Raw genomic sequence first — 15267 nt, forward strand, 5'->3', positions numbered from 1 at the left:
TTGATTAGACTGGGTCTTTATTCATTGGAGCATAGAAAGTTGAGGGGGGATTTGATAGAGGTATTTAAAATTGAGGGGGGTAGATATGGAGGATGTGAATAGGCTCTTCCCCTTGAGGGTAGGTGAGATTGAAATGAGAGGTCATTAAGGGTAAGTGGGCAAAAGTTTAGAAGCAACATGAGAGAGACTTCACTCAGAGTGGTGGCTGAGTGGATGACCTTCTGGAAGTGTTGGTTGCAACTAGGTCATTTTTGTCATTTAAGAAAAGTTGGATAAGTGTATGGATGTGAGGAGATTGGAGGGCTATGGGCAGGGAGCAGATAAGTTAAGATCACTTAAATCGGTACGGACTAGAGGGGCCGAGCTGGCCTGTTTCCATACTGTAATTGTATGGTAAATTAAATTCCACCATCGATTGTTGTAAAGATGCAAAATTTTGTTAAATAAAATGATTTTAAGCTTTTAATCACTAGATGATTCCATTTTTCATAACCTGCATCTAAAATAGAGGGCTGGAAATGATGACTAGACAAAATCAGATTAGTGAACAAAAATCCAAACATTTTCCTCAATTGAACCCAATTTCTTAGACTCTTTCTAATTATTAAATTCTTTGTTAACTTTGATATAGAAAAGGGCAAACATGAGCCTAAAACTGCCCACATAGAAGTATTTTTAAAAGATTTCAACTCCATTTCAACCCAGTTAGGGTGGTTTTCTATTTTATAAAATTGTAACATACTTCTTATTTAGCGCTTGATAATAGAATCTAAAATTGGGTAATGATAAACCTCTGTCATTTCTTATATTCTGAAGATTAATTTTATTTAATCGAGTTTTCTTCCCTTGCCATATATATGACATAATAAATGATTCCAATGTATCAAAATAGATTTAGGAATAAATATTGGTAATGACTGAAATTAATATAAAAATTATGGTAAGATGGTTATTTTGACTGGATTAATTCAATTGATCATAGTCTGAGAAAGTGGTGACCATTCAGATATTCTTAGTTTGATTAAATGAAGCTGCAAAATTTTCTTCAGAGGTTTTTAATATTCTTAAAGATACTTAAATATCTAAATTGTTCTTTCACTATTTGGAAGGGGAAATTAGAGTATAAAGTAAGAGAGCCCTTTAATGGTAACAATTCACTCTTATGTAAATTAAGTTTATAGTCAGCAAAGTTACTAAAATGTGTAAGTAGCAACAATATCTTTGGAAGCGGTTTCTGGGTAGACACAAAAAGTAAAAGATCATCTGCATATAAAGATAACCTATGTTCAATTGTTTCTCGAAATAACCCCTTAAAATCTTCATTGACACTAGTTGTCTGCGCTAACAAAGGTGTTCATGTCATAGTCATCACTTTTGAACTTTTCCATTAGATTTAAACTAACACTGTCCAAAATCAAACAGGCAAGATGATATTGGATGCATGCGCAATGACATTTTACTGGTTTTAATAACTTAAAATGAATAAAAGCATAACCCCGTTCCACTATTTATCATTTGTTAGTGGGGGAAAAGATCTATCAAGCTTTCAAATTATTAGACTGTTCAAATAGAGATGAGCTTATTCAAAAAGGGCCTCTAATTGTTCAATATGTATGTAAATACTGCCAGTTATCAACAAAAAATATACTCAACAAGCATATAATTGTATCTAATTAAATACACAAGTCAAAAATCCCCTCCCCTGAAATGGAATCCACTGAGCAAACTGAGTGCAATTACACAGATCACTTTAGAAAAATGGCTGAAGAAAAATTTCTCCTCTTTGAAGTTAAAGTCACCCAGTTTTGCATGGAAAAAGTCCACTCATCTTGAACTTGATGCCAACACACCGGTCTTTCTTTTCACTAACTCCCAGGCATCCTCAGGTGAACTCAGAAAAATCTTCTGACTACCATTCGTAATTCTCAATCTTGCTGGATAGAGTAACGCAGGCTTAAAGTCATTCTTATAGAGTTCCGCCATTATCTAGCTATAAACTCTGCGAAGAGCGACCCTTCTGGGCAAAATTCCTCTACAAATCTGGTCCTTTGTTATTAATGTGTTAGGTCTATCTTCGATCGAGCCGTTCTCAAAAACTTTTTTTTTTAAGTAGTGAAACTGAAGTATTACAGATCTCGGATGCCCCAAAGTAAGCTTTGGAGATAGACAATCGGGTGCTTTATCTAATACTAAATCTTTCCTGACAAATTAAGCCCCAAACAACTCCGTGAATAAGTCAGTAAAGAATTTTACTGGAGGTTTTCCTTTCTCATTGTCCTCTTTTAGATCGAGGGTAGGAATATTGTGGCAACAACTCTGTCCTTCAAGCTTTAATACACGTGCTTTTAATTTTTTTATTAACAGCCATCAAAACTTGATTTTGCTCCTCTAATTTGTCTTATCTAGTATTCATTGTAATCCAGTCACCTTCCAGTGCTGACAAATGTTCTTCAATCTGTGGCATGGATTTCAGCACATTGTCTACTTTCTTTTCACTCTCCTTAGAGCAAGCTTTCAAAGCTTTGTTTATATGTTCAGTCTGCTTTTCAATCATTTTAGTAGCTATTCTGAAAGTCAAGGTAGTGTCTCGTTCAGACTCAGATTCTTCCTCCATTTCTTCATATTCCTTATCCTTCATAGTTTTGCCTTTGGGCACATTTGTTCCTCCTTTCGGCATGAAATAACTCCTGGCGGTATTTGTAGATATTAGAATAAAAAATTATCCAATTCGGTTAATTAAAAGTGAGTTAAGACATTGGGAAGCTTATGACTACATCTCCTCACTTCATAGTTGCCAGCTAGTTTGAAAATCTTGCACCCATGTTTTTTTAATTCTATCCAGGGAGCTAGTTATCCCAAGATCTTAAAAGTAGTTCATAAAGGACTGATAGTAACCGTTTGTTATCAAGTTTAAATTTATAAATCTTCCCTATCATATTAGGTTCCAGATCTCGAGGGAGCCTCAAAATTAAAGAATTCAAGAAGAACCTAACCTATAAATAACAGGGAAAAAAAAGTGATGTTTAGGAATTATAAATTTGGTGAATAATTGTTTGAAAGAAGCAAGATTTTGGTCAATAAAAAAATCTGAAAAAAGATCAGGTACCTAAATTTGACCATTGATGCTCACCAATATTTTGAACTGAAGACAAAATGGCTGGAACTGTCCATGAGGTGTCTCTTTATGCAGACAATATTTTGCTGCATATATTGAATCCTGACCGATGGATCCCATTTATTTTTATCTCTTTATCAATTAGGTCAATTTTCTGGTTATAAATTAAATTTGCAGAAAATTGAGATGTTTGTTTTGAACTCTTCCTGCTCTTTAGACTCCACTATTCCTTTTAAAATAGTTTAAAAATCAATGTATCTAGGTATTACCATTACAAAGAAATATTATAACAATTTGTTTAAAGAAAACTTTCTTGCCTTAATGTCCTCTTTCCATGACACGTCAATATCAAGATGAATATCCTACCTAATTTTTTTTTTTCAAGCTGTACTGATTTTTGTTCCCAAATCCTTTTTTGATTCACTGAACGCTCTAATCTCTTGTAAGGAAGAATAAATGCCTCCATCTTAAAGTTTGTCTTCTAAATATTTTTTTTAAATGGAGGCTTGGCATTACCAACTTTAGGTTTTATTACTGGGCAGCCAATATTATGTTATATATTGGATCCATCATAGGAACATCAAGGCATTTTAAGATGGATTAATTTAGAAATTAAATCTACTAAAAAGTAGATTTGATGCTTGGAGCACCTTTACCTTTTTCATCTTCCAAATTAATAATTTTGTTGTCAGACATGTATTGAGAATTTGGTGTCATAGATTTTACTAATTTGTCCTACTTATTAATACTTTCTGAAAACATTTGCGGAGGTAAATTTCTAAGATTGCAGCTTTCATCTATTTCATGTAATTTGTTAATTGGAGATCTTGTACGTTATTTTGTCATTTGATTATTCTTCTGCAAAAGAAAATGCAGACTACTAAAATTTAGCTTTGAACCAAAAAGATAAGGAAAGCTACTTTGTAATTTAGAGGATGACAGTTTTGCTTTCATTGCTACCTTTTCAGCTCCATCTGTTCTATCGCCTACATTTTCTTAGTTCTTTGTTGCATTGGCTATTTCTCCAAGATTAATTGAATAAAGATGCCTACATCTTTGTGAAGTCTTCATGTTGTCAATAATTTGGAGAAGGTCAATTTTGTATTCAAAAACCATTCATTTGAACAAACATTTTTTAAATAGCACCAATTGTCAAAGGTATGAAATGCATTTAATCTTATTATTCATGGCATTCATTTATTGATGAACCTTTTTTCTAAATAGTCAGGGAGGCAAGGCAGGAGCTGTTCAAAAGTGCACTGCTTGCAGGGGAAGAGGTGTACGGATCATGATTAGACAATTGGCTCCAGGAATGGTTCAGCAGATGCAGTCTGTGTGTTCTGATTGTAATGGAGAAGGTAAGTCCATTTTTACTATTTGCAAATACCACATAGTGATTAGGCTTTCTCTTTGCTTTTATGGGCAGAATATGAATTTACTGGCATATTGAGAATAAATTTGACATAAGTGAATGAAGAGACATTTTGCCTTGCTAGTATATCTTATCCATAATGATTAATGGGAAAGATAGACAGAAGGTGTGTTTTCTAATGTAGCAAAGTTATAATTCAGATCTTGAATTGTGCAATTTCTAGAAAGATGCTATTGTGAGTTGATTAGCTGCATTGTTTTGATTTTGCATTGTTGTCTAAACCTGTAACGACAGTTCAGTTTAAGAAATGAGAATGCACAATGAGGGAGGAGCTTGTTTATGTACTGTGACACAAGGACCTAAAATATAAAAATATTTATCCTACGTTGCATATTATCAATATCTCCTGCACTGAAGAATTGAATTAAAAAGGGCAAAATCTCCAAATCCAACTTTTAAGAATTTGAACGGTATCTTGAGTGCAAAAGATGTGCATTTTACCAATAATTGTATAGTAGAGATAACCTGTTCAATTTATTCTGCATACTTAGCAAAAATATTATGGATTATGTTGAGGAAAAATTCCTCCATAAAGGCTTGCTCATGTTGTAAAATTATATCTTGTGGTGCTTTGGTCTTGTCTAACCTGCTGTCATGCTGAGAGAGTGCCATTCCATCATAACACTTCATAAAGTTTTAGAAAGATTACATTTGACCTTTTTTTAAAAAGTGAAATTCACCATATTTTAGAATTTGGTGTGTCTGATCTTGTGGCAGTTCTGAACAGTCACTGTTTACCTGCTTAATTGGAAGCAAAATTACTTCTCTCTGTTCATTTTTCCAGTCACAGAAATGTAGCATATTTGAAATGCTAAATATATTCATTCAGTCTGCCCTGAGTTTAGCTTCATCTTGCTGAGATTCCACACCATTTATGCTAGGGATTGATCTCTGGACTAATTTTAATCAGGTAAAAAGGAAGGACTTTCTTTATAAAACTATTGCCATTTAGTGTAATCCATTGGGCTGCTTACCATTCAACTGACCATATTTGTATTGCTTAATTTTGGGGACTGGTTGTTGCTGCTGTGCCACAAAGCAAACCAGATCACAAGGAGCAACTAGCCCTCTGTGATGGGTTCTCTGATCCTGTCTTTTGAATGCTCCAGCCTTCTAATAGTTTATTACTATCAAGAGTCTTTGACATTTTCTTGACCATAAGACATAGGAGTAGAAATAGGCTATTCAGATCATCAATCATGAGTTGATCCATTTTCCCTCTCTGTTCCACAGTTCAGCCTTCTCCTCATAACCTTTGATGCCCTCACTAATTGAGGACCTATCAATCTCTTCCTAAACCAATGACTTGGCCTCCCCAACTGCCTCTGGCAACAAATTCCATCTACTGGCTAAAGAAATTCCTCTGTCTCCCTCCAGTCCTGAAGTTATGCTCTCTTGTCTTATACTCTCCCACCATGGGAAAACACTTCTGTGCATCTACTCTGTCCATGCCTTTCAGCATTTGAAATGTTTAAATGAGATTTCCCCCACCGCCCCCCAAAATTCTCCTGACAAGAACTGTAAAATGCTCATTCCTGGAATCGTCCTTGATATCTATGATAATAATTGACATTTAAAAACAGTTGGAATATGCTTTTATCAACTGCATCTTGCTGCTAGAAATTAGGTAAAATAACTCTGGTGAGTGTAATGATGGAGCGGGGTTAGTGTGCCATTCCTTTTTATCCAACTAGTCTTTCATTTTTCCATTTCAATCCATGGTTGTGGAAATTGGTGAGCTGACAAGTTAAGAGGACATCCTCAAATTTTCATTGGTTCTTTTGAGCCACAAGCCAGAAATAAGTGCACTTGGCCATATAAATATCTTGATTTAAAATTATTTAACATTTGTAATAGTGTCAGTGTTTAATCTTTAATAATTTCTATAGAGCTGATACATTTTAATCCTCACTCTTTTACTTAAGCCTGTGATCTAATTTGTTCTGTATCTTTTATAATATTACAGGTGAAGTTATCAATGAAAAGGATCGATGCAAGAAATGTGAGGGGAAGAAGGTGATAAAAGAAGTGAAGATTCTAGAAGTTCACATAGATAAAGGCATGAAGCATGGGCAGCGTATTACATTTAGTGGAGAAGCAGACCAATCTCCTGGTGTGGAACCTGGTGATATTATCCTTGTACTGCAGGAGAAGGAACATGAGGTATGTGACTGCATGTTGCTAGATCTAATGCTAATTTTTATTTTTAACAACTTTTCATTTTTTTAATTCTATAGTCAGAAGGTTGTGGCAGAATTAACTTAATGTGGCCAAACACATTAGAGAAATCCTGATGCTATTTACAATTTTTGCACTATTACACTGGGATCAGAGAGTTAATTTGATTATTGAGCATTCCACAATGTATTGGAGAGGATGCAGATGAGGTTCACCTGAAGTGGATTGGAGTATATTAGTTAAAGAAGAAGATGGACAAACTTGAATTTTCTCTTGAGTATCAGAATCTGAGGGGTGACCTGATAGAAGTATTTAAAACTGAGGGTATCATTTTTTTTCCCCTCCCTGGGTGGAAATCTCAAATACTAGAGATGCATAGGTTTAAGCCGGAGGGTGTAGAGAGTTTAAAGATGATTTATAATGCAAGTTTAGAGCAAGATGGTATTGGTGTGACGTGAAGAAATTGGCTGGCAGACACTTCAGGTCAAAGATGCTCAATGCAAATCACTGATAGAGTCAATGCAACAAAATTTTTGTATGAAAAAGAAACAATAACCAACATTTGTATTTTGGCTGTTGATCTTTCAATGAGCATTCCTTTCAGAAAAGCCACCATGTCATGCATAACTTCTGCAGCATCAGGACATCTGCCATGGGACTTTATTAACTTGGAAATACATTCATTTTTTTCCATGTATAAGCTGGAAGAGATCACTCACAGAATTATCCTTTATTTGGACCTGTATTAAATGCAAAATACCACTTTTACAGCCCAGAAATGCAACATGAAGACATCAGGGGGGAAGAACACATTTGTATGTAACAAATAGCTAATTTTCCCTGAATACTAATTGAGCTTTTTTTTTTTTTACAAGCTCATCCACAATGCAGGAATTACAGATCTTGTTGCATTAAAATAAAAGTTGCTCCAAACAGGTGAAGGTGGGAGTCAGGGAGTCTCCAGTTACTCTGAGAAATGTGCTCATTTACATTGTGCACTACCTTAAAAGGGACCAGTTCACAGTCCAAGATTTGAACATGCTGGTTTCCAATTCTTTATTGACAGGCAAATGTCTAGAAATAAACAAAATTATTAAATTCCAGATCAATGGTATGCTTGGTTTCTTTTATTCTAGGCACTGTTCAAAGCCAGGGTCTGATCTATTATAGCCCCACCCTTCTCCACTCTAGGTAGAACTTTCAGAGTGAACATACTTAATAAAACAATTTCTGACCCTAATGTGACATCATAGAGAGGAACTGATTTCAGTTGCATGATATCTGGAGTACAAACCTGCTTTTCTATGGTCAGTTGTTGGAAATGTCAACAACCTAACCAATAAGATCATCTCCAGCACCAAGTGAATTATCACATCCAGATTCTTGTACTAATTGGAAGAATTTGGCATGAAACATGTCACTGGATTTTTTCCCCCCCTGCACCCCAGCAGTCTTCAATCACTTAAATCCATAACAAATGCTCCTCTTACATTAGAGGATATATGACATGAATACGTGCAAGATCCAGGCATTGCCTTTCCATTGGGCTTGCTTCCATTTTCCATCCAGACATTGTCCATTGTGACTAGAGAGATGACTTTTGGCTTCTGACTTGCTGCCAGTATTGTGCAACCTGGACTACTACTTGTGGACTGATTCAGAATACTTGCCTAGAAGGGAAAAAACACAGTGCAGTCATTTTTTAAAAGTGCTTTGCAAATCTCATGCTTGAAAAAGAATCTAGAACTGTGAAATCACTTTTCCCCCCAACTTGGTCCAAAGCTCAGTCTGCCATGACAAAACTGATTTTTTTTTTTAAGTATGAATTGTGTTGTGGATGAATTTGAATATGTGACTTGTTTTCTGAGCATTGTGTTATCACCTTATTGTAAATGATCAAAATAACTAAATTCTGATGGTTTTTTATTTGAACTAGTTTACAAAATATACCTAGGCACAATTAATTCAATTACAAGGATGAAATATAATTGTTCTGTATAATTGTCTTGTACATTACTGTTTATTTATCATGTAACCAAAATTCTGAAAACTAAAAACCGAACATTTTTTCCATGGATGTCGTCTGTACACAAAAGTTCCTATTTGGCACCAAAGATGACTCAACGCGACCCACACCTAGTTAATGTTTGAATATCCTGTATCAGTGTTGGTAATTAGTGGAACTCTAGGGAATCCATACTTTAGAGGTGCCAGGGGAAAAACAGAGTCCAGCACCTCTGATTCACTATATATGGATGCCCGGTTTGTCGCAAGTGGTCCAAGCACTGCCACAGGCCCCCTGGTTCAACGTTGCTGTAATGCTCCCGCACCCATCCCCCCAGATCCTGCAAACCTTCTAGTTTGAGTGTGTCTTTGTTTTGCATGAATCTGAAATCAGTGCAATTACTTAATGTACTGCCGTTACTAATCTCCTGTTATCTGGGAAATTCCAAATTCTGAAACGACTGGTCCCAAGAGTTTTGGATACCTCTATTAGTAAGATTGAAGAACTTTCTAAAAGGAATCTGATGGTGCAATATAAAATTTCTTATGGCACTGTTTTTAAATGAATAGGTGAACCTATATTCAGAACTGTTGTGACTAATTGAAATTTGCAGTTGTCCATTCAAGTACATGGAGCACAGTAATTTCAATGCAAATCAGAAGATGTGAAATAAAATGTGAATACTGGAAATGCCTGGGTCAAGTGGCATCTGTAGAGAGAGAACAGCGTTAACAAACTGGTAAAGTGCTACCTGCCTTGTGGGTATATTCAGCATTCTCAATTTGGAGTATGTTTATCATGCTTTACCATGCTCCAGCTGTTACTCCTGATTTTACCTTTAAATTGGTTACACAATTTACAGGATCACTAAAGATATTCCTTTCTCTAGGTATTTCAACGAGAAGGAAATGATTTGCACATGACCCACAAAATTGGTCTAGTTGAAGCACTCTGTGGTTTTCAATTCACATTCCAACATTTGGATGGACGGCATATTGTTGTGAAGTATCCTCCAGGAAAAGTTATTGAACCAGGTACTGGTGGGAAAGTTTTTAATTTATTCTATCTGGTAAATTCAATTGTGTTTAATTGAAGCATTGTAGGAATTTTCTGTCAAATTGGGATTGGGAAATGGTATTTATAAACAATTTGTTCATGCATTAAAGTTTCAAAATTGTCAGTTTTTTGTGTTGGAACTAAAATTAGTTTTTAAAACTGTGATACTTTGATTCTTTTGTGGAATCCCATTCTATGAATGTTGGCGCTAACCTGTTTTTTTATCGCAAAAGAACTACTGTTCTAGGTATTATTTTTACAAATAAACTTGGACGAAATATAGCAGCCGATAAATATTGGGATGTGGTAGGAAACTGGAGCATCCAGAAGAAATCCACAGAGAGGCGGGCATGTGAATTTTCTGCGTTTCTGTGGATTTCGATGTTCTAAAAATTGATTTTCCATGTTTTTAACATGATTTCCGTGTTTTTACCCATTTGCTCGCCAGCACTGTTCCCTCTACAGTTGTCCAATCACACGCTCGCTCTCTACTCTCTTCCTCATCGTTGTTTAGATTAACGATACATGAATAGCTGCCGAGAAAGGTGGGCTGTGCAGGTATGCCTGGCTGCGGGGCTGGAGCAAGCAAGCGCTGTGTGAGTTGATAGATGACGGTCACCCAGTATCAGCATCTGAGGCAAGAAGAGTTGCAGATAAGTTCAGATAACTGCAGCAGCAGCATTATTGAGGCAGCCTTAACTGAAATTCAAGCTGCAACGGTTTGTGAGGAGGAAATCCTGAGCCTGCTTTATGGCAGTGGGGAGCTGGCCTGTGGATGGTTCATTGAAACCCGTGGGCGAAGGAGGTGGTGGCTGTCCCGTTTGGAGCCTCTTGCCTTCGCGAGGGTTGGGGAGAGGAGAGGAGAGGAGAGAAGGTGAGGGTTGCAGAATCTACCTTCTCTGGGTGCTGAGCGCAGGATGGGTTGGAACTATTTAGAGATTTGATGCAAGGTTACTGCCTTGGAATTGCGTGTAGCTTGGGCAGGGATGCTGCCAGGAGATTGGGAGCAGGTTGGCCATGGGCTAGTTATGGGCAATTACTGCTTAGGGTCAGGAGAGCCAGACACTTCATGCAAGCACTTGGCTCTTTTCCTTTTTTGACCTCACTCTCGTGCCTGGAGGGGATATCGATCTTCTGGAGGTCGGGTTGGAATATTGGTCACAAACTGAGGCAACGGTTTTGCCATGCCTAAAATCGGAACTCATGTTACCTGATCAAACTGAAGGATGGTAAAATTTGAATTGAATCCTATTTGAGTAACTCGTTTGACCAACTGGACAAAAACCCTCAGGCAAATGAGGTCTACTCAATGACGTTTCCATAGTAAAACACCACCCACTCAGATTTAGAGGGCCATTGAACGTGTGAAAAATATCATGCAGTTCTTCATCCTTGATGAGTCAACCTTAAGCAGATGAAAATTCTGTGATCTCCCACCTATTTGTTTAATGGAGACCTGCTTAAAAAGTCATCTGTTAAGGCATTGTATGTTCGGCATTTTGTCTGTATCTTTGCCTTTGGCTGCAGGGATTAGAGGTGGAGGTTGGGAGTCTTGTTGCTGATGTTGTGTTGTGACCTCCGTCGGTCATGGTACTGTGCCTCTTATAGTAACTGGAGTGGCCTTGCTTTGGCAGAGTTGATAGGGAAATCTGTCTGTTGCCATGCAGTGGGTCCTCCTTTCCCATGCTAATGGCAAGTTCAAAGGAATGACGAGTTGATACAGTTTGGTGCCAGCAGCATCGCAGGAGTTGCCTTGCCAATGCTTGGTACTGAGTTAGCCACCTTTGGGACTCCAACTCTGGATTTTTCCTTGGGGCTTACTCCCAGAGCCTTTCCCGTGTGCAGGTATAGCCACAAAGCTGTGGAGGTTTGATATTGGAGTTTTCTCTTCTAGATTAGATGTTACCATCTGGGGTTAAGGTGGCATGGTTGGCGTAGCGGTTAGCACAATGCCTTTACAGTGCCAGCAATCGGGACTGGACCTGGGTTCAAATCCCGTGCTGTGTAAGGAGTTTGTACGTTCTCCCCATGTCTGCGTGGGTTTTCTCTAGGGGCTCCGGTTTTCTTCCACTCTTTAAAAATGTACTGGGGTGTCATTGGCCAGTTAGTGTTGTATGTCTAAATTTTTAAAAAAATGTAACAAGCTGGAGCAACTAGTTTCGAGGTGCCAGGGGCCTGCCTTTGTCTCTTCTCCTGTTGGTGAGAAAAGCTCCGCTGGGCCTAAGAACCATGCCACATGTGAAAGCCAGGAGTTGGACTTGGTTGTCAGAAGCTGTTGAGACACGCTATGTGTAGCAGTGGATGTTCATCCCCACTACCACCCTTTGGCTATGACAATATTTAGAGCTAATGAATGAGTGAATGACAAAATGGGGGCAACTACAATGCTGGACACTTGTTGGCTCAAGAGGGACATGTAAGCAAATTGTGGTATTAATTGGGCTTGATCATAGATGATAGCTTGTAAAGTAGTTAAAGATTGGGAAGAAATTGATCTCTCGGGGGAGGGGAATGCTTAAATTGTCTAGTTTCCAATGGGATTAGAGCTAATAGGTTGTGTGTTCGCAAGCAGACACATTGTAACTGGGTTATCTCTAAATGTGTGTGAAACCGTTTGCTATACTGAATGATTTGATTTGAGTGATCTTGGAACAAATTTAAATGTTCATTAATAGTTTTTCATCTGAGGAAAAAAATCATTAACTTGTGCCTGTTTGAATGTTATTTCTTCCATAGGTTGTGTTCGTGTCGTTAAAGGTGAAGGAATGCCCCAGTATCGTAATCCTTTTGAAAAAGGAGACTTGTACATCAAATTTGATGTTCAATTCCCTGAGCATAACTGGATTAGTCCTGAAAAAATATCTGTAAGTAGAATGTTTGGAGGTGGATTTTAAATTGTTGGTCACATTTGGTCAGTTAATAAGATTGTTTCATGTTAATATTGTACATCAGACAAGGAAGATTTTTGAAGCTGTAAATTTTAAAAGTTTGTGTTTTAAGTATTTTAATGATTATGATTAAAAATGCAAGTGAAAAATTAAATACTTCTGTTCTCTTCAGGAACTGGAAGATCTACTCCCAGCCAGGCCTGATGTCCCTGAAATGATTGGTGACATTGAGGAGGTTGATTTGCAGGAGTTTGATAACACCCGTGGCTCAGCAGGAGGGCACAGGCGGGAGGTTTACAATGACAGCTCTGACGAGGAAAGTGGCCATCACACTGGCCCTGGTGTTCAGTGTGCTCATCAGTAAACTTTGATAAAACACTTGCAAACCATGTTCTGTTCAGTTTTGGATATTTTCAGGTTTCATCTGATTTTGCTAAGAGCCAAGCTGGACTTTGTCACAATTCAATCCAGAGAAACTCTGATGGACATCTCTTTGCTGTATATGTAACTTTTAATTATATTTACTGAATGTATAATTTAAAGTCAACTAACCATGGCACAGTGTGAGGTACTCATTTCTTTGAGACCTATATGGGGGAGCAGCTGATGAGAATTAAACATATTTCACAAATTTCTCTGACCTTGTATCTCTGCTTTTTTTTTTTGAAATTTCTGTACATTCTTTGCTTTCCATTTTAAAGTTTTGATGTTTTAAAGCCCTTATTTGTGTACACTTGATGTATGGGCTGAAATCACATGAGCTGCTAACATAGTAAGAGTTTAGTGGTGCACATATCTCCAAACAGCTGCATGTCAACCCAAGTGGAACTTCATTACAAATAAGTTTGAGAGCTTAAAAAATTAAAACAAAATAATGTGGGTTATTAGTTTCTTTTCCAGAATCTTAGTTCTGTGGATGTTAAATAAATTTAAATGGCAACAGTGGTACTTTTTAAAAAAAAAAAAAATTGAACCTGTGCTTGCTTGCAGGCTCCAGTCTGTTCACTTTATAAAGCTTGGTCAAAGTTTATTTTGCTTCCCCCCAACCCCCCCCCCCCCCCCCCCAGTTCTCTCCTGTTGCCTTAAATTCTGGCAAAACCTTTGGACCACTCTGTATTGTAAACCTGGTAATGTTTTCTTTCCACATTCAAACTGTTTTCTGAAGTCCTTAATTGAGTCGTATGTTAAAATGTTTGTTCAAATTAAAAGGTTTTGGAAAAGTTACAATCATTTGTATGCACTGTTAAATATTTGGCTGACTTACTGTTGAAGCAGGCATGTGAAACATGTAAACCATTTATTCAATGCTGTGAAGTCTGATTTACAAAGAATATAGCAATTTATAACAAACTTGAATATGGCCTGCACCAAGAGAAATGGAATTGATTAAAGATGATGAATGGGAATTTATTTTGGAATCATTGTGCAAAGGCTGTGAATATTTGATTTGAACCCTGATGTTTTGGATACTTTTTTTAAAAGAGCAAAATATAAATTAGGTCTATGTAAATATGCATTTCACTTACAGCTGCTTGCTAACAGAGTGTATGCATTGTGTTTTGAAGCATTTTAAAATGCTTGAGGTGTTTTAAAGACAAAATTAACACCAGGATAAAGTCTTGAAGGAAAACTTGCTTTTCAGCTGTTTAGACAAAGCTACTGAAAGTGTTTAAATGTAAGACTTCTATAAACTTCAGATTTATTGTCAGTACATACATGACATCACATGCAAACCTGAGATTCTTTTCTCCGGGCCAGGCAGAAGTACCACTTGATAGAAACTTCCATTTATTTACTAACGTATGCCTAGCTGACATTAATAAGGCTGAATATGCTTATACTTTTGTGTCTTGTACAGAAGCAGTGGATGAGGAACATTTAGTCCATAAGCATGTGGTGAAGTTGGCAACTTTGATAATCAACAAATATTTATGGTATTAAGTTTCTGAATGCAAACTGTTTTGACAAAATATTTGATGCTGGAAATCTGGGGGGAGGGGGAGAGTGTGAGATGTACCTACCATAGCAACATGTGTGGAAACAACCAAACTTAGAAAGTTGGAAATAGTTTTGAAGTTGCAGTGAGAGTGAGGGAGTAAATGACTGTGCTAGAGGAACTGAGTGGTTCAAGTAAATATGCAGTTAGACAGGTGGCGAGAGCTGTGTAAAAGGTCAGAAATTTGACAGAAGGGTTGTGATGATCCAATGTTGAATCAGCTCTCAGTTGTGGATGGATGATGGGCTTTGCTCGAACACTGTAGGAGGCCAAAAGTCATTGGGATGTAGAATTAGTGGAGAGTAAACATTGCAGAATTATATATTTACTACTTAGCACTAAATTTAGTGTACAAAATTGGAAGCTGATTCACCAGTAAAGAGCCTTGAACAGCAAAAAAGGAGTAAGTGTTGTGTCTTAAAGTTTCTAAATATGAATTCCTTTGGATGGTTGAAAGTGAAGGAAAGCCCTCCCCCCCCCCCCCCCCACCGGCACAATAATCATTTGAGTCGCTCACTATTTAACACTCCTTATTCTTTCCAGCTACCAATTTTCTTTGCAATTTAACAGTTCTGATGGTTAATCAACTGGGGATGT

At 37.2% G+C, this 15267-nt stretch overlaps 1 protein-coding gene across 3 annotated transcripts in view; it reads left to right on the plus strand.

The window, feature by feature from the left end:
* Positions 1-13901, plus strand: part of dnaja2a (DnaJ heat shock protein family (Hsp40) member A2a) — a 29487-nt gene extending 15586 nt beyond the window's left edge. For all 3 annotated transcript variants that reach the window (XM_069901688.1, XM_069901687.1, XM_069901689.1), the window contains 5 exons: positions 4340-4473; positions 6514-6710; positions 9620-9764; positions 12523-12650; positions 12847-13901. In XM_069901688.1, coding sequence (XP_069757789.1) covers positions 4340-4473; positions 6514-6710; positions 9620-9764; positions 12523-12650; positions 12847-13038 — 796 coding nt within the window. In that variant the 3' untranslated portion in view covers positions 13039-13901. The remainder of the gene's footprint in view (positions 1-4339; positions 4474-6513; positions 6711-9619; positions 9765-12522; positions 12651-12846) is intronic.
* The last annotated feature ends 1366 nt before the right edge of the window (positions 13902-15267 follow it).

Source organism: Narcine bancroftii, chromosome 10, assembly GCF_036971445.1.
Source record: "Narcine bancroftii isolate sNarBan1 chromosome 10, sNarBan1.hap1, whole genome shotgun sequence".
Classification (NCBI taxonomy): Eukaryota; Metazoa; Chordata; class Chondrichthyes; order Torpediniformes; family Narcinidae; genus Narcine; species Narcine bancroftii.